The 27,843-nt window shown below is 39.9% G+C and overlaps 1 protein-coding gene across 1 annotated transcript in view; it reads left to right on the top strand.

Moving 5' to 3' along the window:
- The window catches only part of SAMD5 (sterile alpha motif domain containing 5), a 55,696-nt gene extending 35,761 nt beyond the window's left edge, over nucleotides 1-19,935 (top strand). Inside the window, exon 2 of the mRNA XM_028103200.1 lies at nucleotides 19,873-19,935. Coding sequence (XP_027959001.1) covers nucleotides 19,873-19,935 — 63 coding nt within the window. The remainder of the gene's footprint in view (nucleotides 1-19,872) is intronic.
- Nucleotides 19,936-27,843: the final 7,908 nt, after the last annotated feature.

Below are 27,843 nucleotides of genomic sequence, written 5' to 3'. Positions count from 1 at the left end.
GCCCTGTGGGACATCTGTCTGGCATCAGGAGAAATATCACCTTGTTTAGGAATCAAACTGGCTGGGTTTCCCATAGCATGTTGGCTCTGTTTCCTCTTGGCCTTCTCATCAGCCTGTTCCTTAGAAATCTTAAAATTACAGCCTGATAGAACCAGAGGCTATCTTAAAATCATCTAACCAAATAGGTCAGAAAACAAGTCCATAGAGGTTAAGGAAAATGATCCATTTTAGTTGGGGGGTGGGGAGAAATGGAGGGGAATATAATCTTGCCTGTTAAGAAGATACCATTCTTTTTTTTTTGACATAATTAAATTCTTGATTGTGATGCTCTTAAATGAACCATGAAAATCCAAGCACTTACAATGCAAGTGTGATTTTTAACTAAGGCTTTTTTTCCCCCCAATCTGAATGTGAAGGTGGCAGATGCATAACTAATCTTAGCTGAATCTATATTAAGAAATCAGCAAGGTGTCTTTATTTAACTTTCATGATCTGTGAATATAATGTCGTGTTAAATAGCATGATTTTGCCCATTATGTCCTAAAATAAAAACAACTCCTCCTTTAAAGTGATAGCAAAGTGCAGTAATGTGAAAGGTTATTTTCCATTTGGTCTCAAAGAGAATGAGCAGCACATAAGAAAAGAAGCTGTTCCTAAACATGATTTCAGCAGATGTGTATGTCTATTTTAAATACTGTTTTATCTGGGGGATAAAATTCAGCTCTTGGACTTGCATTCCGGGTCATGTAGGGGAAACTCCTATCAGCAGAGGGGGAGAGGGAGTACTAAAAACCCCTGTTATCCTGGTTTTGAGTTTTCTGAAAAATATCCAATCCGTTGAGCCCTGTGTTTTTGCTTGGGGATGTTTCCATGGAACTGTATTAGTTCCAGGAAATTTGGGTCCTTTCTATTATCTCTGGAAACAGGCATGGTTCCTGCAGAAACTACATGGGATTATCTGTTTCTCTGTTGAACGTCTTTGCTGCAGTGGGTTGGATGCCTGAAGGAGTAAACAATGAAAAATTGTAAGGCCCAACTGTGGAAGATTGTGTGGAGAGGAAAGCAAGCTACTCTGATTTAAGACATAAAAAATGTTGCCCTTTTTCCTTCTTGAAATACTGCTCTATATCTTGCCTGGCATATGGTAACTGAGGCAAGAATGTGGCGACCCCCAGTGTTACACGGAAGTTGGGTTTCTGGGGTTTGACTTTCCTTTGGTTAGCCAATTTTCGTTCTAATATATTTGAGTCTTTTCAAGAATGCGATTTTAGTTTCTAATGATTCTAAGTGGCTCCTGATTCAAAGAATGCAGGCCCTTGAGGAATTAATACAAGAGTCTTGGGACCTCTTTGGGTACCAAACATACTCAGTGGATCTCTACATAAATAGTATGTTTTGTTTAAATGTATTTGAAGGTGTTCTTAAATTCTTGGTCACCTTTAGAGCAATATTTTTTCTCAATCAAAAGGTAGTAGGAAAGTAAGAAAAATATAACAGTAAGATTACTCTTTTTTTATTCACATGCCTTGTGTGTGGGGGGGTATTATGTTTTTAAAATAATTAAAGATGTCTTTATGCTTGAACAAGCTAAGAACTACTACTATGGTAGTTATGTTCTATAGGGCATGCTTCACAAAGCTAAATGAAATATTTAAAAGTTAATGGCTAGACAGTGCTTAAAGCATACACACTATTCATGATTTATTCTAATAACATTTGTGGTTGACTAACTTAATGCCACCACACATCCATTCTGTTTTTTTCCTGGAGATGTGCCTAAGTATCTGTGCCCCCTTAGGGGTGGGTTTATATGACTCAGTGATTAAATGGAGAAATAGAATTCCATGCCTTTTATGAGGTAGGTGTTAGAAAAAACACCCAGGCACTTATATGGGCTTACTTTGTGCCAGATACTGTTCTGAAATCATCTTAAAATATTAGTTTGTTTAATGCTTAAAACAAAACTCTGAGCTGTAGGTACTACTGTTGTTCCCATTTTATAGATGGGAAACTGAAGCACAGAGTGGTTAGGTTCTGTGCCCAAGGCCACCCATCCATCCAGGAAGGAGCAAACCTGGGGTTTCATTTCAGGTTCTGACTCTGGTCCTGCACTATTTCCCTCCCCCACCCCCACCCCACCCCCACAGAAGATGTCACTTCTTTCCTGGAAGAAAGGGAAAGGTGGCTACTGAGGAATACCTGAAGTGCAGGCTGGTTTGGTTTGAGGTAGGATACCCTCATGTGTTCTCCATTCCCCATCCCTAACCTTCAACATCACACACACACACACACACACACACACACACACACACACAGCCACCTGGGCTTTCTGGACACAGTGACATTAGGCTACCTTGTACTATAACTGTGAGGTCCTTTGATCTGGGCTTTGTTCCCAAACCTTCTGGAACAATCACTTCACATAGCAAGTATGTTGTGGTAAAAGACCTCCAGTGTATGATGGAACTCAGTTCTGCTGACATATTTTGCTGTGTCAGGTAACCCATTTATATGTGTCTTCAGAGTTCATTTGGACAAGGCCAGCATCTTGAGGATTATTCCGATGACTTTATAAGTCCTGTTCCTTTAAAGCAATCAGCTGATGGTCATGGAGACTCTGAATGATGGCATCAGAGCATGTGGCCTTCGTGAAACATTTGAAAGCATCCCTCTTTTCCCTTGCCAAAACCAGAGGAGAGGTAGAGCAATAGCAAACAGCACAGATGCCCTGGATAGTCCATCATTCTGGCTGCCACTAAACATGCAAATATGCTTTGCAAGGAATTGCTAAAGAGGATTATGACAATTGCCTTGCTTCCCTGCCCGTTCCAATTTGGCAGGTGAGGTCAGGGCCCAGTGGAGGGCACGCTTCAGTGTTCGGGAAGCCAGGATGGGATGCCAGGAGACCGCAGCTATTTTGATGCGGCAGGCTGGCTGTATTCACAATTACCCTAGTCACTTCAAAAGCTCTTGTGGTGAAAGCTGGCAGGCACAGTCCCTTAGAGATGCCCGCCCCCCCCCCCCCCGGCCCCCTCAGGCCAGCTATCTTTGCGATCTCTCTCACCAGACAGGAGAGGAAAGTCAACTTGCTTTCATGGCAGGAAGGCTCCGGTCTTTCCAGTTTCATGGGGCTGAGGCCAGTGAGGAGCCAGGAGAATAAATACGGAGCAATTATTAGGAAGGAGCTTTTATTTCAAAAGGCGGAATTTGATTCCAACGGCTGAGTTGGTCAGAGATTTGCCGGTGCTGATTTTGTGATATCTACCTTGTCTCTTGCATCTGCAAGGGGTATAGGATAGTGATTCTCAAAGTGTGGCCCACAGACCCCAAGGGGTCTCTGAGACCCTTTTAGGGGTCTGCGAGGTAATAATTATTTCAAAGCAACACTGTGACCATCTTTGTCCTTTTCACCTTGTACCAGTAGCACAAAAGCAATAGTGAGTAAAAATGCTGGCACATTAGTGCCAATCAAGGCAGGGGCACCAAACTGTATTATTAGGGTTTATTGTGTTCCTTGACTATACATACCCCCCAAAAGCCCCTTTTCCTTAAAATATCCTTGGTGAAGCCATAGAAATTAACAAGTTTATTAAATCACACTCTCTGAGTACATTTAAAAAAAATATTCTGTGTAACAAAAGGGGAACTGTTTGATGGCAAAGTGCCCCAAAATAGTACCGTGTTGGCATATTGATTACTCTGAATTAAAGTTCCATAAGAAACAGCTGATGCAAGAAGGATGCTCTGACGCTGTGAATTGTGCAAGACTGTTGAATCACAGATCTGTACTTCTGAAACAAATAATGCAACATATGTTAAGAAAAAAGAAAAAGAAGATAGCAGGAGGGGAAGAATGAAGGGGAGTAAGTCGGACGGGGAGACGAACCATGAGAGACGATGGACTCTGAAAAACAAACTGAGGGTTCTAGAGGGGAGGGGGGTGGGGGGAATGGGTTAGCCTGGTGATGGGTATTAAAGAGGGCACATTCTGCGTGGAGCACTGGGTGTTATGCACAAACAATGAATCATGGAACACTACATCAAAAACTAATGATGTAATATATGGTGATTAACATAACAATAAAAAATTTAAAAAAAAAAAAGGATGCTCTGAGGGTCCTTTGTCTCTCTGAAAGCAGAAAATAAATCTCCATGTGAATGGTCCCCTCTCTGTGCCAGGAGGAAAAGAGCCATCCTTATCACCAGAGATTGGGAGTTCAAGGCCAAGAGACTCTATAAACAAACCTTGTTACTTCTTTACTAAGTTTCTACCCTAAGCCCAAACTTCTTTGCCTTGTCAATTCTTTACACGTTTTTTGTTTCTTTTTCTAAAAGGTATAAAAGCTGCCTGCTTTTGTCACTTCTTTGGGTCTCATATCTTTGGGGCCTTCATACACACAAAATTAAGTTAAATTAGTTTTTCTCTCATTAGTCTCTCTTTTATTACAGGGGGTTTCTCAGTCAAGAGCCTAGAAGGTAGGAGTAAATTTATTTTCTCTCCCCGCCATACCCATAAAGCCTTCTTCTGCAAATGGAAGTATACGTGAACCTTGTCTCTTTGCAAACCACATCTGCTGTTGTTGGAGTTGCTAGACTAGCTGGCTGCTTTATTCATAGAACATGAAATATGTTCCCCGCCATTTTCCAAATGACCAACGCATGATGTGGGAAATCATATGTGGAAAGAGATCCGTCAATAGAAAATAGACCAAGGATGTTAATGTAGGAGACAGAATCCAAAATTTCGTTGATGTGGTTTCAGATTTCACATTGCAACTGACTTTTAAGAAGTTGCTTGACAACTATCTGTTGTCAAGTTTTGGCATGTCATCAAAAATAATACCTACAATTGTCTTTCTAAAACTATGAAAATAATCTTCCTTTTTCTGATGACACATCTGTGTGATGCTAGATTTTGTGTAGATACTTCACCTAAAAAAACATAGCCACAGATCAGATGTGGAAGATGTGAGAATCCAGTAGTCTGTCAAACCAGCCATTAAAGAAGTATCCAAAATACAAAATAATGCCATGCTTCTTATTAATTTGGAGGGAGGGGAATGTATTTTTCATAAAAATCTTATGGAGGTTAACATGTAATGCATTTACTATTTTCATTTTTAAATGAATTAAATATTTTGAACATTTCTCAGTTATCTCAAATACAATAAACATCAGTAGATATAACCCACATAAGCAAAACTTCTTTGGAATCCTGAATGTTTTTTTTTTTTTTTTAATTAATTTATTTTTTTTGATGTAGTGTTCCATGATTCATCGTTTGTGTATAACACCCAGTGCTCCCTGCAATATGTGCCCTCCTTAATACCCATCACCAGGCTAACCCAGCCCCCCACCCCCCTCCCCTCTAGAGCCTCAGTTTATTTCTCAGAGTCCATAGTCTCTCATGGTTCGTCTCCTCCTCCAATTTCCCCCCTTTCATTTCTCCCTTCCTACTATCTTTTTTTTTTTTAAACATAATGTATTACTTGTTTCAGAGGTACAGTTCTGTGATTCAACAGTCTTACGCAATTCACAGCACTCACCATAACACATACTCTCCCCAATGTCTATCACCCAGCCACCCCATCCCTCCCACCCCCCACCACTCCAGCAACCCTCAGTTTGTTTCCTGAGATTAAGAATTCCTTATATCAGTGAGATCATAGGATACATGTCTTTCTCTGATTGACTTATTTCGTTCAGCATAATACCCTCCAGTTCCATCCACGTCGTTGCAAATGGCAAGATTTCATTCCTTTTCATGGCTACATAATGTTCCATTGTGTATATATACCACCTCTTCTTTATCCATTCATCTGTCGATGGACATCTTGGCTCTTTCCATACTTTGGCTATTGTGGACATTGCTGCTATAAACATTGGGGTGCATGTATCCCTTCGGATCCCTACATTTGTATCTTTGTGGTAAATACCCAGTAGTGCAATTGCTGGGTCAGGGTCATAGGGTAGCTCTATTTTCAACTTTTTGAGGAACCTCCATACTGTTTTCCAGAGTGGCTGCACCAGCTTGCATTCCCACCAACAGTGTAGGAGGGTTCGCCTTTCTCCACATCCCCGCCAACGTCTGTCATTTCCTGACTTGTTAATTTTAGCCATTCTGGCTGGTGTGAGGTGGTATCTCATTCAGGTTTTGATTTGGATTTCCCTGATGCTGAGTGATGTTGAGCACTTTTTCGTGTGTCTGTTGGCCATTTGGATGTCTTCTTCGGAAAACTGTCTGTTCATGTCTTCTGCCCATTTCTTGATTGGATTATTTGTTCTTTGGGTGTTGAGTTTCTTAAATTCTTTATAGATTTTGGATACTAGCCCTTTATCTGATATGTCATTTGCAAATATCTTCTCCCATTCTGTCGGTTGTCTTTTGGCTTTGTGGACTGTTTCCTTTGCTGTGCAAAAGCTTTTTATCTTGATGAAGTCCCAACAGTTCATGTTGGCCCTTGCTTCCCTTGCCTTTGGCAATGTTTCTAGGAAGAAGTTGCTGCGGCTGAGGTCGAAGAGGTTGCTGCCTGTGTTCTCCTCAAGGATTTTGAAGGATTCCTGTCTCACATTTTGGTCTTTCATCCATTTTGAGTCTCTTTTTGTGTGTGGTGTAAGGAAATGGTCCAGTTTCATTCTGCTGCATGTGGCTGTCCAATTTTCCCAACACCATTTGTTGCAGAGACTTTCTTCCATTGGACATTCTTTCCTACTTTGTCGAAGATTAGTTGACCATAGAGTTGAAGGTCCATTTCTGGTCTCTCTATTCTGTTCCACTGATCTATGTGTCTGTTCTTGTGCCAGTACCATACTGTCTTGATGATGACAGCTTTGTAATAGAGCTTGAAGTCCGGAATTGTGATGCCACCAGCTTTGCTTTTCTTTTTCAACATTCCTCTGTCTATTTGGGGTCTTTTCTGGTTCCATACAAATTTTAGGATTATTTGTTCCATTTCTTTGAAAAAAGTGGATGGTATGTTGACAGGGATTGCATTGAATGTGTAGATTGCTCTAGGTAGCATTGACACCTTCACAATATTTGTTCTTCCAATCTTTGAGCATGGAACGTTTTTCCATTTCTTTGTGTCTTCCTCAATTTCTTTCATGAGTATTTTATAGTTTTTTGAGTACAGATTCTTTGCCTCTTTGGTTAGATTTATTCCTAGTTATCTTATGGTTTTGGGTGCAATTGTAAATGGGATCAACTCCTTAATTTGTCTCTCTTCTGTCTTGTTGTTGGTGTATAGGAATGCCACTGATTTCTGTGCATTGATTTTATATCCTGTCACTTTACTGAATTCCTGTATGAGTTCTAGCAGTTTGGGGGTAGGTTCTTTTGGGTTTTCCACATAAAGTATCATATCATCTGCAAAGAGTGAGAGTTTGACTTCTTCTTTGCTGATTCGGATGCCTTTGATTTCTTTTTGTTGTCTGATTGCTGTGGCTAGGACTTCTAATACTATGTTGAATAGCACTGGTGATAGTGGACATCCCGTTCGTGTTCCTGACCTTAGGGAGAAAGCTCTCAGTTTTTCCCCATTGAGAATGATATTTGCTGTAGGTTTTTCATAGATGGCTTTTATGATATTGAGGTATGTACCCTCTATCCCTATACTCTGAAGAGTTTTGGTCAAGAAAGGGTGCTCTACTTTGTCAAATGCTTTTTCTGCATCTATTGAGAGGATCATATGATTCTTGTTCTTTCTTTTATTAATGTACTGTATCACAATGATTGATTTGCGGATGTTGAACCAACCTTGCAGCCCAGGGATAAATCCCACTTGGTCATGGTGAATAATCCTTTTAATGTACTGTTGGATCCTATTGGCTAGTATTTGGGTGAGAATTTTTGCATCCATGTTCATCAAGGATATTGGTCTGTAATTCTCCTTTTTGATGGGGTCTTTGTCTGGTTTGGGGATCAAGGTAATGGTGGCCTCATAAAACGAGTTTGGAAGTTTTCCTTCCATTTCTATTTTTTGGAACCATTTCAGGAGAATAGGTATTAATTCTTCTTTAAATGTCTGATAGAATTCCCCTGGGAAGCCATCTGGCCCTGGGATTTTGTTTGTTGGGAAATTTTTGATGACTGCTTCAATTTCTTTAGTGGCTATAGGTCTGTTCAGGTTTTCTATTTCTTCCTGGTTCAGTTTTGGTAGTTGATACATCTCTAGGAATGCATCCATTTCTTCCAGAATATCTAATTTGCTGGCATTTGTTGCTCATAATATGTTCTTATAATTGTTTGTATTTCTTTGCTGTTGGTTCCTCTTTCATTCATGATTTTTTTTATTTGGGTCATTTCTCTTTTCTTTATGATAAGTCTGGCCAGGGGTTTATCAATCTTGTTAATTCTTTCAAAGAACCAGCTCCTAGTTTCATTGATCTACTGTTCTTTTGGTTTCTATTTCATTGATTTCTGCTCTGATCTTTATTATTTCTCTTCTTCTAGTTTTAGGCTTTATTTGCTCTTCTTTCTCCAGCTCCTTTAGGTGTAGGGTTAGGTTGTGTATTGGAGACCTTTCTTGTTTCTTGAAAAAGGCTTGTATTGCTATATACTTTCCTCTTAGGACTGCCTTTGCTGCATCCCAAAGATTTTGAACAGTTGTGTTTTCATTCTCATTGGTTTCCATGAATTTTTTAAAATCTTCTTTAATGTCCTGGTTGACCCATTCATTCTTTAGTAGGATGCTCGTTAGTCCCTATCGATTTGAGTTCTTTCCGACTTTCCTCTTGTGACTGAGTTCTAGTTTCAAAGCATTGTGGTCTGAAAATATGCAGGGAATAATCCCAATCTTTTGGTACCAGTTGAGACCTGATTTGTGACCTAGGATGTGATCTATTCTGGAGAATGTTCCATGGGCACTAGAGAAGAATGTGTATTCTGTTGCCTTGGGATGGAATGTTCTGAATATATCTGTGAAGTCCATTTGGTCCAGTCATTTAAAGTCTTTATTTCCTTGTTGATCTTTTGCTTAGATGATCTGTCCATTTCAGTCAGGGAGGTGTTAATGTCCCCCACTATTATTGTATTGTTGTCAATGTGTTTCTTTGTTTTTGTTATTAATTGCCTTATATAAGTGGCTGCTCCCATGTTAGGGGCATAGATATTTACAATTGTTAGATCTTCTTGTTGGATAGACCCTTTAAGTAGGATATAGTGGCCTTCCTCATCTCTTCAACAGTCTTTGGTTTCAAATCTAATTTGTCTGATATAAGGATTGCCAGCCCAGCTTTCTTTTGGTGTCCGTTAGCATGGTAAATCATTTTCCACCCCCTCACTTTCAATGTGGGGATGTCTTTGGGTCTAAAATGGGTCTCTTGCAGACAGCATATCGATGGGTCTTGTTTTTTTATCCAGTCTGATACCCTGTGTCTTTTGATTGGGGCATTTAGCCCATTTACCTTCAGGGTAACTATTGAAAGGTATGAATTTAGTGCCATTGTATTGCCTGTAAGGTGACTGTTACTGTTATATTGTCTGTCTTCCTTTCTGGTCTATGTTACTCTTAGGCTCTCTCTTTGCTTAGAGGACTCCTTTCAATATTTCTGGTAGGGCTGGCTTTGTGTTTGCAAATTCCTTTAGTTTTTGTTTGTCCTGGAAGCTTTTTATCTCTCTTTCTATTTTCAGTGACCGCCTAGCTGGATATAGTATTCTTGGCTGCATATTTTTCTCATTTAGTGCTCTGAAGATATCATGCCAGTCCTTTCTGGCCTGTCAGGTCTCTGTGGATAGGTCTGTTGCCAGTCTAATATTTCTACCATTGTAGGTCACAGATCTCTTCTCCCGAGCTGCTTTCAGGATTTTCTCTTTGTCTCTGAGACTTGTAAGTTTTACTATTAGATGTCAGGGTGTTGGCCTGTTTTTATTGATTTTGAGGGGGGGTTCTCTGTATCTCCTGGATTTTAATACCTGTTTCCTTCCCAAAATTTGGGAAGTTCTCTGCTATAATTTGCTCCAATATGCCTTCTGCCCCTCTCTCTCTTTCTTCTTCTTCTGGGATCCCAATTCTTCTAATATTGTTTCTAATATTGTTTCGTCTTATGGTATCACTTATCTCCCGAATTCTGCCCTCGTGATCCAGTAGTTGTTTAGCTCTCTTTTTCTCAGCTTCTTTATAGAAGACCATCATTTGGTCTTCTATATCACTAATTCTCTCTTCTGCCTCATTTATCCTAGCAGTTAGAGCCTCCTTTTTTATTGCACCTCATTAATAGCCTTTTTGATTTCGACTTGGTTAGATTTTAGCTCTTTTATTTCTCCGGAAAGGGTTTCTCTAATATCTTCCTTGCTTTTTTCAAGCCCAGCTAGTGTCTTTATAATCGTCATTCTGAACTCTAGTTCCGACATCTTACTAATGTCCGTATTGATTAGTTCCCTGGCAGTTAGTACTGCCTCTTGTTCTTTTTTCTGGGGTGAGTTTTTCTGTCTTGTCATTTTGTCCAGAGGAGAATAGATGAAAGAGAGAACAAAATGCTAACAGGGTAACAACGACCCCAGAAAAATATATACTAAACAAATCAGAAGAGACCCGAAACTGGGGGAAAAGAAAGAATGAAAGAAAAAAGAATAAAAGGATATGATCAATGTGATCAGGGGATGAATAGATCAGTGCCACACATGAGATTTTGGGCATATTTTGGTCTGTTAGAAGAAAGTGCCTCCCAAAATTTTAAAGAAAGAAAAGCTTATATATGTACAAAAATAAGGGTAAATATGATGAAGGGATGGAATATGGCTGTAACGATGAAAATTATAAAAGATTTTATAAAAGGAATTGATAAGAAGTTGGTTGAAAAAAGAAAGAGAAATTAAAAAAAAAAAAGAGAGAATGTGATCCGGCAGGAGACTAGAACCAAGCCACACCCTAGAGATTTAGGGTATATTTTGGTATGTTACAAGAAGCTGTATCCCAAAATTTTAAAGAGAGAACAACTTATATATATACCAAAAATAAGGTTAACTACAGTGAAGGGATAGAATATGACTCTTCCAGAAAGTGGTCACTTTTCCGTTCAGAGAGTTGCTGCTACTCTCTTCTTTGATCTCCTGTTGAGTTCGTAGGTGTTCAGAATGGTTTGATCCCTATCTAGCTGAATTCTTGCGACCAGACGAAATTTAGGTCTCCTACTCCTCCACCATCTTGCTCTCCTCCTCCTCAATGGTTTTTTAAATTGCAGATGGATCGTAGAACCAAATGTTTTGAGAACTGCTAATATAGAATATTGTAGGGTTTTCCAGCTAAAGAGTTCTGAGCTGTAAGAGGAGTCAAAAGTCTTGTAGGTTAGGAATAGTGATTGTTTCGAAACATATCTTTAAATGTATTGATGAGGGGCACCTGGGTGGCTCAGTCATTTAGCATCTGCCTTTGGCTCAGGTCATAATCCTGGAGTCCTGGGATTGAGCCCCACATCGGGCTCCATGCTTGGCTGGAAGCCTGATTCTTCCTCTCCCGCTCTCTCTGCTTGTGTTCCCTCTCTCTCTCTGTCTCTCTCTGTCAAATAAATAAATAAAATCTTTTAAAAAATGTATTGATGAAAATTATTTAAATATCTTCCCCTTTAAATGAAAACCTCGTAGAGATCAAATATGCTTACCTTGCACATTAAATTCTCATTCATCAATAACTGATATCAAAACAGAAAAACATGGGCAATTATATTCAATTTGAACTTACTAGAAATACAAATATCCACATACGTAGTGTGTTATTAGTAGAGAAGTGTTTGCAAATAGCCACTGAAACCTCCTCTTGTTCTGTAATTTAAAGCAAATCATAAATATTCAGATAAATAATAAGTCTTGGACATTAAGCAAAAGGAAAGCAATCATTTCAAATTCTGATTATTTTCTATTTTTGATGCTGTAGCAAACAATGGTTAAATCTCATTCTGCTTTTTAATATATATGGAGTCCATGTTTAAACACAGTGTATAGTTTTTAATGTATTTTTTATAAGTCCTATTTTTCTTACATAATTAATTTACTTTGCATCATTTAATATGAAGAAGTAAAATTTTCCTTGTATGTTATGAATGACATTAAATATAACATTTAAGTAAGCATTCTGCACAGCGTTTAATATTCTGAATAAAAATACCTTTTGCCTGGAGTCACATTTGCATGTAATGCCAAAAACAATGAAGTGATTAAGAATATTCCTGAGAAGATTTGAGAAATTATGTATTTCTGTGAAAGGGTTCTCTATTAGTTTCTGAGAGCTGCTATGAAGTGCCAGAAACAGAGTGGCTTAAATCAACAGAAATTTATTCTCTCATTGTTCTGGAGTCCAGAAGAATGACATCAAGGTCTTAGTGGGGCCATGTTCCCTGCAAAGCCTCTAGGAGAGAATCCGTCTTCACCCCTTCCGGCTTCAGGTGGCTCCTGGAGTGACTTGGTTTATGGCTGCAGAACTCTGTTCTCTCCCTCTGTCTTCACATGAGCTTCTCCTCTGATGTCACTCTGTGTACTGTCCTCATCTTAAAAGGACACAGTGACTGGGTGTAGGGTCCACCCTAAATCCAGGATGATTTTATGTTATGAGCCTGAACTTTCTGCAGAGGCCATATTTCTCAGTTCACGTTCTGAGTGATCTGAACTTTGGGGAACACTATTCATTTATTACACATTCCTAATCAAAAGTGATGGGGAGTTCAGACATACTTTGATAAGGGTAGGCTTTGCTGTTGGACAGACTCCATCTGCCACCGATGATCCCTTTGACCCTGCCAGGTTATCTATACTTTAAAGCCTCAGATTCCTCATCTGTAAAACTGGGTCCATGTTAGGCATGACATTGGCTTATGGTGAGAAGTAATGGAGATCATGCCTAATGTTCTCAGCACAGTGCCTGGCATGGAGGAAGGTCACTTAAAAAATATTAGTAGCTGCTCACTGTTGCCAGGACAGGAAGGTAATAATAATAATCATAGTATTTACTATAAACCTACTGTTAAAGGCAACTGTATTGGTGATAATTGTAATAAAAGGTTAGCAGATTACAGTTAATGGTGTCTTCGGAGACCATCAGTACATAATCATGGATGGTTTTACTGTGATATGGTAGATGAGACAGAGAGACAGAGAGATGAAAACCCTTAAATGAGCAGCTCGTGAGTTTGGTTAGAGACAGACATTACTGTAGACTGGATGTGTTCTCCAAAATTCCTGTGTTGAAACCTAATACCCGCTATGATGGTATTTGGAGGTGGGGTCCTTTGGGAGGTGGTTGGGTGATGAGGGTAAAGCACCTATGATGGGACAGGTGCCTTTATAAAAGGTCCCCCATAAAGCTCCCTCACCTCTTCTGCCATGTGAGGCCATGGCAAGAAGATGGTGTCTGTGAACCAAGAAGAGGGCCTTCACCAGACACTGAATCTGTGGGCGCCTTGCTCTTGTACTTTCTAGCCTCCAGAAGTGTGAGAAATTTCTTTTGTTCATGAACTTCCCAGTCTCTGGTATTCTGTTCTATCGGCCCACTCGGACTGAAAGAGTCATCAACAGGACTTTCATCAAGAGACCCACCAAAGGGGCAACTGGGTGACTCAGTCAGCTAAGCGTCTGCTTTCAGCTCAGGTCATGATCCCGGGGTCCTGGGATCCAGCCCCGCATCAGGCTCCCTGCTCAGCCGGGAGCCTGCTTCTCCTTTTCCCTCTGCCTGCTGCTCCCCCTGCTTGTTCTCTCCCTCCCTTTCTCTCTCTCTGCCAAATAAATAAAAATAAATAAATAAAGTCTTCAAAAGAAAAGACCCACCAAATGTGTTTGGAAGAGTTGCACTGGAGGACAGAATGCTGATACTCCGCACATTCTAGCATTTATCCTTATTTCTGTTCTGGATTTGTATCACTCATTTCTAGGCCTGTGTCTTGATCACTATTTGAGGTGATATTTGGAGACTTTGAAGCATAAACAGAAAAATTCTAAAAGCCTGTTTTGCTCTAATTCCATATATAGTCCAATCCCGCTGAGTCTGCCCTCCTGCAGCTCTCATGCTGACCTCATGTCACAGTCCCCCCTGGTGGCTGTCTCCGACTTCTCCCCTCTCCTTACAGCCCTACCCTTGCCCCCTCAACCCCTTGCTCCTCAGATAGCCTTGGCTTGGTCCTTCCTGAGAACTAGTAGTCCATCTGCACGTGAGCGCCTTCCCTTGCTGTCCTTCCCATCAGAATGTACTGGCATCTTTGCCCATCTGTTCTTTCCCTCTATTTCTGATGAGGAGTGACCCCTCTCCCCTCTAATCCCTCCCCTGGGTATCTACTCTTATCCCAAGTAATAATTTTGATCCATAATATCCTTTTGTTTTGGGGCATTTGGTCTCTCTCCACGGAATCCTTCTACTCAGTCTGTAAATATGCCTAAGCTCCTTCTTTGTTCTTAAAAACAGTCCCCCTCTAGCTACCATTTCTCCTTCTTTAGCTGTACTCGTCAACCTCTTCAAAGTGCAGTGACCTAACCCCAGCTGCATGTTGGGATAGCTGTTAATGATTATAAAATTATTGAAAGAATAATACAGAACTCCCAATAGTTAAATCTTGTTAATTTCTTCCTGGTAGAGATAAGATGTGGCTCTAACTCTAAGCAGTGGGGAGGTCTAGAGCCTCTGAACCTGGTCTCCAGGGGCGTGCTACCACCCTGCAGACCACAACCCTGTGGGTTGTTCTCAGTGTGTGGGAATTTAGCATATTCAGAACATTCAGTGATGAGTCTCACAAAGTGCTTTTAAGAAATTGGGAATTTACATAGCTGTTCTCTTGGAAAATTTATAAAATCGGTAATGCCCTGAGGATAGGATAAACAAAGACACTTTTGTGTTTTAACCTCTGAGTTTGTTCCTGAGAGTTTGCTGACTAATAGGCAGGTAAGAAAATTTCAAGCCTCTCTGGCATACTTTCCATTTGCTGAAAACCTGCAGATAAGTCCTGAGTGAAGTTTAGAACCCATGTGGGTCAGTGGAGGGAGTGAGAAGCATGCTTGTGCAGTTTATTGTATCCCACTGAATTTTTTCCAGGGGCTAGATGGTAAATCGGTTCTTCACAAGGACACACCACAGATGAAGGCAAATAGAACTGTACAGAAGAGTTTATATAGCATTTGGGTGTTTGTGTTTAAAGTCAAAAAAAGAAAGTATACGTAGATCATTCTGGAGTAGGTCAAACATTTTTTTTGTCTTGGACAAAAGTCTCTGGGAAATCTGCCCTGTAAGACTCCTCTAGCAGAAAAAGGACATGGATGCCAGCTAATTTAATAACATCAGAGTGCATCCTCTGGCTTATTGGGGTCTGGGAGGCAGCCTTGGCCTTCCCTAAGGGACCCTCAGAAGCCTTTTGAGGAACTGAAAGGTGACCGTTAAAGATACATACTGGTAGAGTGGATATATATTGAAAAGTTTTTCTCTGTTGGATAGGCAAAGGAAAATATACTCCCAGCAGACTTGCTAGACTGCTATTTTCCAATAGGAACTTATTTTACTGAGAAATTATACATAAAAATTATACTGTGGATGATTCAATCAATCAGCAGTAGTAGTGTATGTGACTATGTGTGTGTGTGTGTGCATGCGTGTGTTTGTGTGTGTGTGTGTGTGTGTGTGTGTGTGTGTGTGTATTCCCACTGGAGATACAAAGAAGTATGAAATGTGGTTTCTGCCCTTGGAGAAGTTTACAGTTAAAATGAGGCTGAATTTAAGCGCCCTCTCTCTAAAGGAAATTCTAACCTCTCTCTAAAGTAAATTCTAACCATTCCATAATGAGAGACAATGTGATGTGGCTGAATGTTGGTAAGCTTAGCTTGAGAAAGTCATGACCTAAAAAATCCTTTTTATCTTGTCACCGGACCACCCATATATTCAGCTTTGTGCCCCTTGTGTCATCCAGAAGGAGAGAAAGTAGTATTTGTACCATGAATCTTAACTTTTCCCTATGAGACAGTTGTCCCCAACCCCCCCATTGTAAGGAATTATGTGGGCTATTAATGTACACTCAGTAGTTGTGTGTGTTTATCCCAGCAACCAAATGTAGAGATTTTCTGTCTCTTGATTCTACATCTGCAATGGAGCTATGTCCTTTAGAATAATAACACAACAGAGAAATAATTTTTATATGGGGTAGCTTCCATATAACTCTGATTGTCTTTAATTGGGGGGGGGGAATCACAAGCTAAAAAGAGTAACAGACTTGAAATCAGTTAAAACTCAGAATAATCAACTGAGAAAAAAATGTAATCTCAGAAATCTTCATTGTTAACCACAGGACAAGAGTCTCTTTATTCATTCAATAACTTTTGCTGCCCCTCTCTGTTTCTCAGATTGGAACTCTAACATAGATGAGAATTGCCAAATATCTGTGAAATGAAAGACTTTCCCCCTACCCTTCCCATTCCCCATAATAGCCTAAAACAAATAAAACTGAGAAAGTCACAGTTCAGTTCAAGAATTAGGTTTATGTGGCTCTAATGTAAGAACTCTGATTGAGACTGGTCTTGATCAAAGGCAGGAAGGGGGAGAATTAGGCCAACTAAGACACCTTTTTTTTGGTTTGTTTTAGCAGTGTTTCCCTAGAAATAGGGAGATATGATTTGGCACATTACAAACAAACGACTGGCCTTCATTTTTCACATAATAATAGCAAAACCGCAGGAGCATTAATAGAACCAAAAACATAACCTGCTATTTATTGTACCTGAGGTTGGCTTTCATGATTTTCGAGAAAGGACCAGAGTTGAGACAATGCCATGAATGATTTTTTTGTCAGCCTAGCCCTGTATCCAAAGAAGCCGATAGATACATATAAGCAGATTATTCTTTTTCTTGGTGGAGTGAAGAAAGAGCTTCTCTCTTGGTAGGCATATGCCAGACAATTTAGGGGGGAAGGGAAATATGAAAAAAGCATGGTGGAGGGGAGAGCAGCTCTGTGAAATGAGGCCAGACTGGCGATGCCTGTGTACTGTCCTCATCTTAAGAGGATACAGTGACTGGATGTATTACAGCCGCTTTCTCCTTAAAGCTGACCAGAACTTTACAAATCTGTTCATTTCTATTTGACACGAGGAGTGGGATCTCTCAGGAGCAGGAGCAGGGATGTCACGATGCCTGTCGTCTGCCAGAGCAGGAAGCCGCATTTGTAATGGGGAGCTCAGCGATGTTTCCTTGCGAGCATGAAGCCACCCATGCTGGGCTAATCCCCGCTCCCCGCGACGGCTGTCGCATCGGGAAACTCTCCATGACTCAGCGGCGGCAATCCCGTTTGTCTGCCTCCTACCTTCTCCCCCAAAGAACGGAAAATAGCAGAACTGCAAGGCTGGGCTTGTTTAATGAATGTGATTTGTTTTTGTTGAACCGAAGGCACAGGAGGTTTCGGAGGCTGTCAGCTTGATGCTAGATTTGTGAATGATTCTGTGCTCCACATCTTTGGAGGCTTTTAATACGGAGGGTGAGCTTGCAGGTGATAACCTGTCCAAAGGCATTTTCTTTACTTTCAGAGGTTCCTTGAATAAAAATGACCTTTAAAGGTAGCTGAGGCCATCTCTGTGACTTGCAGAGCTGTATCTAGCATAGGCAGGCATCTGAGAATCTTCCGTTCTGATAAGATTGTCCTCATGATGCGGCCTCCTCCTTCCCTCTGTGACTCTTCCTTGAGCCTGGCTGTGGTCCTCCTGCCATCTCAGAAACCTGTAACGCTGTAACCTGAGGCACTTTCTGCTTTTTCAGTTCGAAATGCATTCTCTTGCACTATATAGTCAGTATAGTTTTTGGTGGAATGCCTTTTCATTCATTCACCTGTTTCAGCATTAGAAACCAACTGTCTTGGGGCGCTTGGGTGGCTCAGTGGGTGAAACCTCCGACTCTTGATTTTGGCTCAGGTCATGATCTCAGGGTCATGGGATCGAGTCCTGCATCAGGCTCTGCACTCAGTGTGGAGTCTCTCTCTCTCTCCCTCTTCCTCTGCCCCTCCCCCTGCTCGTATGCCCTTTCTGTTTTCTCTCAAATAAATAAATAAATAAATAAATCATAAAAAGACAGTCTTGCCTTCTTTATATTAGCATGACTTCCCTCCTCTACAAACTTCCCCGCCAAAAAAAGTTAATTTGTCAAAACAGATTGAACATTACTTTTCCACAGTTTGTAACAGAAGGCAATTTTAATAGAGGCATTGGCTTAGATATGAGTTTACTTGAGGGACTATTTGCATTTAATAATTAGTGGTACGATATTATTATTTAGTAATATAGAAAAAAAAGGCCCAGAGAGAGCTTGATTCCCTGGAGAAACAAACTTCCTGAACAAGGATAGTAACACTTTTTCTCCATTTAGATGTAATTGTTGGATGATATTACCCAAACTAATTAATAATGACACATTAGTTAACATATTGCCATCAGCAGGTGGCTATTTGAGCAGGGATGAAAATGGCATGTGCTAAAACAAATTGTTGTACCCTAGAGAAATGTGCAGAATTATTTTTTAAAACATTAAAACTTTTAATGACATGTGCAACATGATTTTTTTTTTTTTTTTTACTTAATACAGCTTTGAGAGATGAAACTGGGGGTAAGGCTGGAGAGATAGAGACTGAGAAAAACAAAATGAAAGAAAACAAAATTGATTCAACCTTTACCAAAAGCTTTTCGAATTGATAAACAAAACAAAACAAGTCAACAGTTGAATCCAAGGGGCACAGTCGGTCTGTCAGATCAGAAATCACACAGAAGACTCGGGGACCCTCCTTCTTCCTTTGCGTCTCTCTCTTTCTTCCTCCCCTCTGTCTATTGTAGATCTGTCAGGGGATTTGGGGCAGACGGCGACGTATGGGCAGGAAACTGTAATCTGTGGCTGGCTTTCAGTTTCGGAGGCATCACTGTGACAACAAAGGGGTTAAAACTGTCAACACCTATCAGAGCTCGGCGATAATTAGTGTAATAGCAGTCCCAGAACATTGGCACAGATGACCACACCACAATAGATGAATTCTACCAGGGTCCTGCTTCGTAGAGAATCCTTCATCTCTTCCAGCTCAGGCACAGCTATGTTTTTTAAATGCCTATGTGAAGAAAGTTATTGTTTGTGCATACAGATGATTCTGGTTAAAGATGATTGTGAATCTTTTTTATTTCAGAAAGTGCTTTTTGAATTAGCACTTGCAGATACAAGTTGTATAGATCTGTACCCTCTGAGCACCAGATGGGTGGCCTGTAGAATGTCTCCAAGTGTGTCAACTATTACTCTGTTACAAAGGATGCTCAAGTATGGTAGGGAGTGGTGTGATTTAGGGAGACAAACTGTTGCAAGATATACTTTCATTAATTTTTTTTTTACTTGTTCTTACAAGAAACATAAAAGGAAAAACAGAACGTTTTTAAACAAGACAGCCTGGAGAAGAATAAAATACATTTTTCATTTAGTAGCTTCACGGAAAAAAAATGGATAAATAAATAGCAGAGACTTAAAGGTATTTTTTCAGGGGCGCCTGGGTGGCTCAGTCGGTTAAGCGTCTGCCTTCGGCTCAGGTCGTGATCTCAGGGTCCTGGGATCGAGCCCCACATCAGGCTCCTTCCTCAGCGGGGAGCCTGCTTCTCCCTCTGCCTGCCGCTCCCCCTGCTTGTTCTCTCTCTCTCTCTCTCTGACAAATAAATAAAATCCTTTAAAAAGATATTTTTTTCAGAAGTCCATGTGGTAACCAGAAAAGGACAATTGTGACTTAAATATAGGAGCAGCAGTTGGTAGAGCATGTGACTCTTGATCTTGGGGTCGTGAATTCGAGCCCCACATTAGGAGTTGAGTTTACTTAAAAAAAAAATAGGAGCAGGAATCCATGATGGACTAGGGGAAGAATGGGTAAAGGAGAACCTCAATAACCCCGATATGTTCAAATCCACAGGTCCCAATGGCTGGCATCCTAGAGTACTTAATGAATTGGCCGAAGTCATCACAGAACCGCTAGATATCATTTTTGAGAACTCGTGGAGGACTCATGAGGTGCCTGAAGACTGGAAATGGGCATATTTAGAACCTTCTTTCACAAAGGGAAATGGATGATGACCCTGGAAATACTCATCAGCTTAACTTTTTTCTTGGAAAAATTCTGGAATAATCAACTTAGTACACTGGGTAACTAACTTATAATAGCTAGAAACGAGGCAGTGAAACATCATACATAAAGAAATACTGAGTCTGGTTTTGAGATCAGGTCTCGTGCCTATTTTGGGGATCCTCCCCTCCATTCTCTGAATTCTTGATGAAAATAAATGAGGTTGGCTGAGGCATTTGGGTGATAACTAATTTTAAGTGTAATACAAGACAAAAAGCAGGTTTATGGCATTAGCTCATCATTGCATCCTTTCCATATGAGCCTTTAACTTGAGAATTAGGAGCTTTAATTTAATATTTTAGCATACATCTTTTTTTTTTTTTCACTTCATATGGGACCATGTTTTTATGGGCTGAAATATTTTATATAATTCTCCATAGAATAGTTTGGTGATGGAATTCCCTTATTTTAAGGTGCTTTTCATAGTTACTTCGTATATAGGTAGGATCATCAAGCTGATGAATCTGAGGAACATCAGCAAGGGGAGAGAGATTTTTCTAACTTCTCATGTTTAATTTAACCTGGCTGAAGTGTAGTATTAGCACCAGGAAGGGTGTCTTGCTCTCACTGACAACTGAGCAAGATCTGCTATGTAACTTGATCTCTAGTTTTCCTCACTCCCTGGGGACTGTCTTGACCAGTGCTGTGCTGGATCCCACCTCCGCCCACCCCAGGATTCTGATGTCAGGCCTGTGGGGGCAGGGAAGTTGGCAGTGGCAGCGACCATTACAAACCTTACATAACCACAGCCCAAAAGGAGAGTAGGATCGAGTGGGGGAAGGAAATCAAGACACATCTGGAGTCTTTCTAATTCTTACTGTTCTTGCCTTTGGCTGCGGGTGGTTTTATTTCCTGCTTAGAAAATACAACCAAGTTGATGGGACCAAACATTTAATTGAAAGGAAATTATCAAAGAAGGTCCAAGTCTGCCACAGGCTTTGGGGGCAGGCAGCTTCTGAGAGCCCATGGGCCGTCAGTCCTGTTACAGAATCTTTCTTGCACTACTTGGAAGTACACAGGATCTGCTAAAGTTTGCCTCAGCATTGTGATGCTCAAGAGTAGGAAACTCTCAGAGGAAAAGCAGTTTACGTGCATTTTCTTCCTGGTGCATGCTGGTCCCTAGGTGAGCAGTTAAGATCTCCAAGGACAATTTTATTACAATACTGCTTTAAAAATCTAAGGTTTACATAGTTTATCTACTTCTAGAGATTAATTTCGATACTGTAAAATCAGTCTCACTCTTAAATGCAAATGCAAGGAAATTAAGCTTGCGAGCATGTATAAATTTTCCTTTAAACTATATGTAGCTTGCAGATAAGTAAGGATTAGACTCCAATCAACCTTTCATCATTTTTTTTTTCAAGTGAACCAGAGTCTTTCAAATTTCCAAGCTAGATTTTTCTTAAGGAGTGGGGGGTCTGGATAGATTACAGATCGAATTTATTGTGATAATAAATGGCTTCCTGTTCAAGACCTCATTTCCAGATGCAGCATCTGAGGCAGATTTATTTCACAGATGTGCATTTCCATGCATTTGTTGAACTGTTATTAGAAAGAACCCAATGTCTGAAAAATCTATTATTTTCACCGTTGGCATTATAATGCAATCTACTGCGACCAAAAAAAAGGGACTCTGTTCATTTCAAGTTTTATTTTCTATTTGTGTAATGTCTAACTTCAATTAGCTTGATGAATTTAAATTTATTGGTGTCTGCTATTGGAATTTGAAAATAATGATATCCTACCTAAATTAAGAGTCACAGTCTAGAACAGTGAGAAAACCAAAGGACTTGAAAGACTTCTTACCTAAAGCCAGAGAGAGAAAGCTTTAAGCAGAGAGGTATTAAAGGAACCCCTTAATTCTTTTTCATTAAATCAAGGTCAGGTAAGAGCTTAGAATGTAAGAGAAAGGAAGTAGTCTTACCATGAATTGTATCTGAAGACAGTTACTCTTAGGATGAGTAATTTTTTTATAGTATTTTTAAATTTTACCTAACATTCATAATATCCTTAATAGGTAAAGGTAAAGGAAGTAGCTAAGGGACAACTATGTTATCAGAACTAGAGGAGTATCTTGATTTGTATTTCCTAGAACTTCAAGAGACATTAAGTAGAGACTTTTACTTCATAACACTGAGGAATTTGGAGGAGTATAGCAAAATTTTTCTTCAGTTCATCTTTTAACAAAATTTTGGGGGTGAGGAAAGAAAGATTTTCTTTACATAAAATATTTCTTGGTTCAGGCAATGCAAGGGCTCCTTCCCACCAAGGGAACTGAAGCAAATTAGAATAGCTGTACTCAAGCAGTTTCTCAGTCCCGAGAAATTTACAGCATCTTGGTGGTATGAAATCAACGACAAAAACAGTAAGCCTTGAGTTCTGACTTTCTGAGTCCAAATTTTGGAATCATGTCAATTGCCTCTTCAGGTAGTGAATCTGTTTAGAACATAAGCTATAATGTAGCATGGGGAATGGTCTTGAACAGTTGTTGAACTCATCAAAAGCTTTTTATCCTTGCCCATTAAATGGGGAAAATGAATACTTACTATAGTTCTGCATCAAACTACATCAAACAGCTGCAGAGTTCTTGGCCTGGTGCTTGACACATAGTGGGTGCTGAGCACCTTCCTCCCTTCCCTTCTTTACCATGACCTTCTTTCTTTCCTCCTACGTGAAAGAGATTACCTTAAAACTGACTAGAAAACTCAAGCATAAATTGATGTGTCCTTATTGCTGCCTTAAACCCACTAAATAAAGCCCCTTTGCTTTCTTTTAGAAAGGATAGAAAGGTTACAGTGGCCACTTTCAGCAGGAGTTCTCTAAATGTTTATTGATTGAATGAAAGGAATGTGATTTTTAAAAACAGTGAACAAATGTGTAAAGCCAGCACTTTTCAAGGCTGGGGAAATAGTCGCATAGATACATATGAAGGTATTTCTTCAACTTTCTTCTTTCTTACAGCTTTAGATTGATAAGTTTGGTGTACAAATTAGTGAGTAGTATATGTGCATTTTCATCGGATTTTATGACTGTGATTTACAAATTAGGAGTGCAAGTCGGCATTCCCGCATAGGTTCTTCTGCGATAAACCCAGCCAAGATACCAAGCGGATGATGGTGGATCAGCAGACTTTTCTATGTGAAGAGAAACCAGATGTACCAGTGACTAGGAAGCACCTGCCAGAAAACTGAGATGAACATATCTGGATTGTTCTCTGTGAAGAGTCGAGCACCGTAAACAGGTTCCTTGCATGGGCATTGAAGAATAACAAAAAGAGAGGTTAAAGAGAATTACATTTTTAGACAAAATATTTGATTCATATAACTTTTTACATGTAATATTAAATTAGGTATCAAAATGTCATGTTCAGGCAGGCAGAAGATTTCTGAATTTCAAGTAAATAAAGGACAAAGAATAGAATAATGTGTCCAGAGACATATACAAGACATGAGCAAGAATCTGACGAAATTGCCAGTTCTCTGTTCAGACCAAGGGCCAAGTTCAGGGGATGCTTAGAAGTCAGCTGACAACTTGTGCTTTGAATAAAGCTATAATAGATGCTGTATTAAACAAAGTAAGTTGTGCAGAGCAAAGCAAATCAGCTAGGTTTTCTCTTTTAGAATCTTCTAATTTTACTCTTAGCAGTCTCTGTGGTCATCGGTTAGATATTCCTACGTCATATGTTTTACACTATTAGATTCTTTGGAAAATACTCTTTAGCTCCATATTATTAATCTCTAAGAATATAAAATCAAATTTCTACTCCATGATCACTGTTTTAGATATGTACGTGAAAGGCAAACAAACCAAAACAAAACAAAAAACCCACAGTAGTTCAGAAAAATGAATAACATAACTTTTTTTCTTTTTGCTTACCAACATAGAAATTTTCCTTTAAGTTGTTTAAATGCCTGGCAATGACATTTTGTTTTTTTATTGTTGCTGTTACAAGATAACTTTTAGAGGAAAATGGGAGGTTAAATTCCACATTAAGAGCTGCTGCGTGGTATTTTTTTGACAATTTGGCCAACATTTCTTCCATTGGAACAAAAGAAAGTCAACTTTTCAACATTAAGATGAGAAATGTCTTTTATAGAAGCATTCTGTATCATGCGCTTTGTCTGATGAATTTTCCTTTATTACTCCAAAAATAAAATGCTGAATGGAATATCTTGAGGGCAAAGTGGTATAGTAATTGGGGCAAATGGTAGAAATTCTATTGCAGTTGTTGCCCTGTTCTCTAAGCTTGAGACTATTCTGAGATACTCTTTGGGTTCCTAAAGCCATCATTAATGGAAAAGTTCTGCCTTACAGAGATGTGTGCATAGGTCCAAATAATTAACATGTGTACATCTAAGTAGCCGAGCACAGATTGATTCTAAATAAAAGCTGCAGTTTGGTTTTTTGTAAATGTAATTGCAACTGACACCTTTTCCCCCTTTCATTAATTGTTTTTAAAAGGGACTATATGAGAAGGCTCTATTAAAAGCTTACTTGGAACAGCATTAGGAACCATGGATCATACGCCCATGCAGTGCTGTGATTTACAAACATATGTCCGCTCTTCAATAAATGTTATGGCTTTCACAGCAGTTCCGCCTTGGCCTCTTTTGTGATCGTTTTCCATTCCGATGAATGGCACAGAGTATGTGTGTTGTTTAAATGGTTGGTGTATAAATGTTTACAGTAATGGAGCATTATGGTTAACATGGGAAATCAGAGTTCCAACTTGAAAGAAAGGAGAAGGCAAGGCTCCCCATACTCCATGCAAAATGCAAATAAATCATTACGATGTGTGTTTGGATGCTTTCGTGTGATTGTTACATGTGTATATGTTGTGGCTTTCTCCTCCCCAGCCCATCCCACTTCTGACTAAAAAGTCCTCCCGAGGGTGATAGGCTGCAATTTTGTACCAGTAGTTTCTGCTCGCCAGAGCGGGGGGGGGAGGGTAGGGAGATATATTAGGTGATAGGCAGGGTCACAAGTGGAGTTTCTGCCGTGGCTCCTGCAGCCTTGAATAGCCATCACCCAAACGTGGTCATGATTTGTCTACAGATAAGTGGCATCTCAGGGGTCACTAGATCTGGAATCTACCTCTGGAAAGAGGTGGAAAGCCTCACCACTTTCTGGCTTCTGGACCTTGAGCAAATGGAATAAATATAGACCTTAGCACAATAATTAGCTCAGGCTAAGCAGCCCCCAAATGTTAATTCAAAACGGTTTTGTAGTAATGTTGTGGGTTCTGTGTAAAGGGCATCCCGTATGATATGTTTGGTGATGACGAAAGGCTGTTTTTACTCCCACCGAATTCAAGGTGAGCAGAACGTAAATTTAAAGCAAGAAAGATGTAAGTATTAGGAAGAAATATGTAAAAATGAGGATTTTAGAAGTAAAAAGGTACTCTGGGATAACATCATCTGATTCAGAAATTGTGTAGTTAAGACGCTGAGCGGCCAAGAGTTTGTGGCCTGCCCGCAATCACACGCTGGATTGTGACAGACCCTCTAAATCCTGGCTTTTTGTCTCAGATTCTAGAGGGTATACCGAACGGGATTTGTGGCATTTTTCAAAAGAGACCCATCTTTCTAGTCCGGCCTTAATTTCAACTTAGATCCATGGTTTTCGAGTCACAGCCTCAGAAGGCTGATTCATACCCTGAAACTCCAAGCAGCCCGGGGGCTCTGCATGAGCCCACAGCACACGATGAAAACCTCAGCTTTCAGCCCGGAGATCTGATGTCTTCCTTGATCTATCAAGCATATTTAGAAAAGTCAATGATATCGGCAGGCAGCACTAAAATGTATTTTTTAAAATGGGGAGTTGCACGCATGACGTAGAGAAAGGAGTGTTTGATAAGGAATGGGATGGTTTATATCATTAATAAAATCACTTCACATAAGGCAGCTTTTAAAGTCTTTCATCTGAATCTGGAAAATGAATACCTTCCAGTCTCATTCCAGGCCATATGCTGCTCCACTGAGGATTTTTTAATTTTAAAAGAGGACTCTTGAACAATTTTAAATGAAAAACTTACCTTTTCCCCCTCCTAAGAGTTACCCTGAGGACAGAGTGTATTCGTGTACTTATGGACACTTTTTTGGCCAACCTCCTCCACTTTAAAATATCTCTGTGTACCATTAACAGGATGTCTGCATAATGTCATCTGTTTCCCTATTGAATAATGAGCGCCGATTGCAAACTGTATATAGTCAGCATGCATTCTTTCACATCCGTTGAGCTCCATCAATTTAACTTCAACTTCATTTTGGAAATTAATCAATCTACATAACCACCTTTATAAAAATAGCCATTTTGAGTGAAGAGGATACATTTAATTTTTTTTTTTTTTTTTTTTTTTTTTTTAGTATACATTTAATTTTTTCTAAAGTCTGACCTATAAATCAGAAGCCCTCAAGGCAAGCTTGGCTTTCCTGGTGAGTAGCTGTCTGGTCATGCGCTTTTAAACCTTTGGGGCTGTCCTGTTTGTGAAAGTGACCAGTGCACAGCATTGTCTAGACACACCCGGGAAAGGCTTGGGCAACCGAATCTGAGTAACTTCACCTTCTCCCGAAGAAAGTCACAGAGTGCTATGATCTGGTTTTTACTGTGACTCACATGAGGCCCTGAGCCCATGTGGTTTGCCCCCACTCATTTGGTTCCCCACTTATAGTCCTTCCTAAATGCACCTTCCTGGTGCATTTTCTGGCACATTGCAGGCGCTCTATAATATTGTCGAATGAGCAAAGGACTAAATGAACTTTCTCACATGCCTGAGGAAGCTGAACCCTGAAGCTGTGTGAGTTGGTTCTAGCAGGGCATTTCCTGGTTTCAGAAAACCTGGAGGAATGCTGTGGCCTTTGTGTTTGTGCTTTTCATCTCAAAACCCTGCCAACCAGGTTTCTCTTGATCAGAATTTCACCTTGGGACGTGGTTGTGTTGTTAGTCAGTCAGGTCCTCTGACTTTTCCGTTGTCTTTCGTATAAAATTATAAATGCAAATAATTTATAAAATAAAAGTTTACATACTCATGTAGGTTTTCTTTTACAGGATTGTATTAAGTGTTGTAATGTGTGAAGGCACGTGAAAATACTAAAATGATACACTTATTTGAATTACAATTTTCTTTTGGCTGTATTTTCCTCATCTGAATTGTGAGAGGGATATCATCTATTCCTGCAATTAAAGCTAATAAAATAGCAATCAATTCCTGTAATTAAAACTAATCAAACGGTGATTAATGTATTTGTGGCATACATGCTGGCAGATGGTAATGCTGCCCGACAAAATACAAACATATTTGGATACACTCCCTACGCAAACATTAACTTCTCTCTTTGATTGCATTTTAGACACACTCCCTTGTAGATATTTTTAACATAAATATATGAACCCATGATTTTGTCCCTGGAAATACTTATTTCTTCTTAAATAATTCCACTTTCTAACCAAAACAATGGCAAAAAAAGAGCGGGGAAATGAAGAAGTGTCTGTCCAAGGTGTTCAGACCCGGGATGGAATCCCACAGGGCTGCCGGGTGTTGCCATGATGGCTTGACGTGAGGAAACTGGCAAGCGTGCGGTGATTACATGCCTTGTCTTTCTTTATGCATTCCCTATCCGAACTCCCAGAATCTGGAATGCAAATCCCAACCCCCAGCACCTGGCGGAGTGACTTTAGACAGGTTACTAAATCCTTTCCAGTCTGTTCCACCACCAGAAAAGTGAGGTTGATAACACCCCCTCGAAGAAGTCTTGTGGAAGT

Source organism: Eumetopias jubatus, unplaced genomic scaffold (assembly GCF_037043125.1).
Source record: "Eumetopias jubatus isolate StellerSeaLion01/CBP00866 unplaced genomic scaffold, mEumJub1_p1.0 scaffold_6, whole genome shotgun sequence".
In the NCBI taxonomy this organism is placed as follows: Eukaryota; Metazoa; Chordata; class Mammalia; order Carnivora; family Otariidae; genus Eumetopias; species Eumetopias jubatus.
The sequence above is the reverse complement of the archived record's forward strand: the minus strand, read 5'-3'. Positions and strand labels throughout refer to the sequence as shown.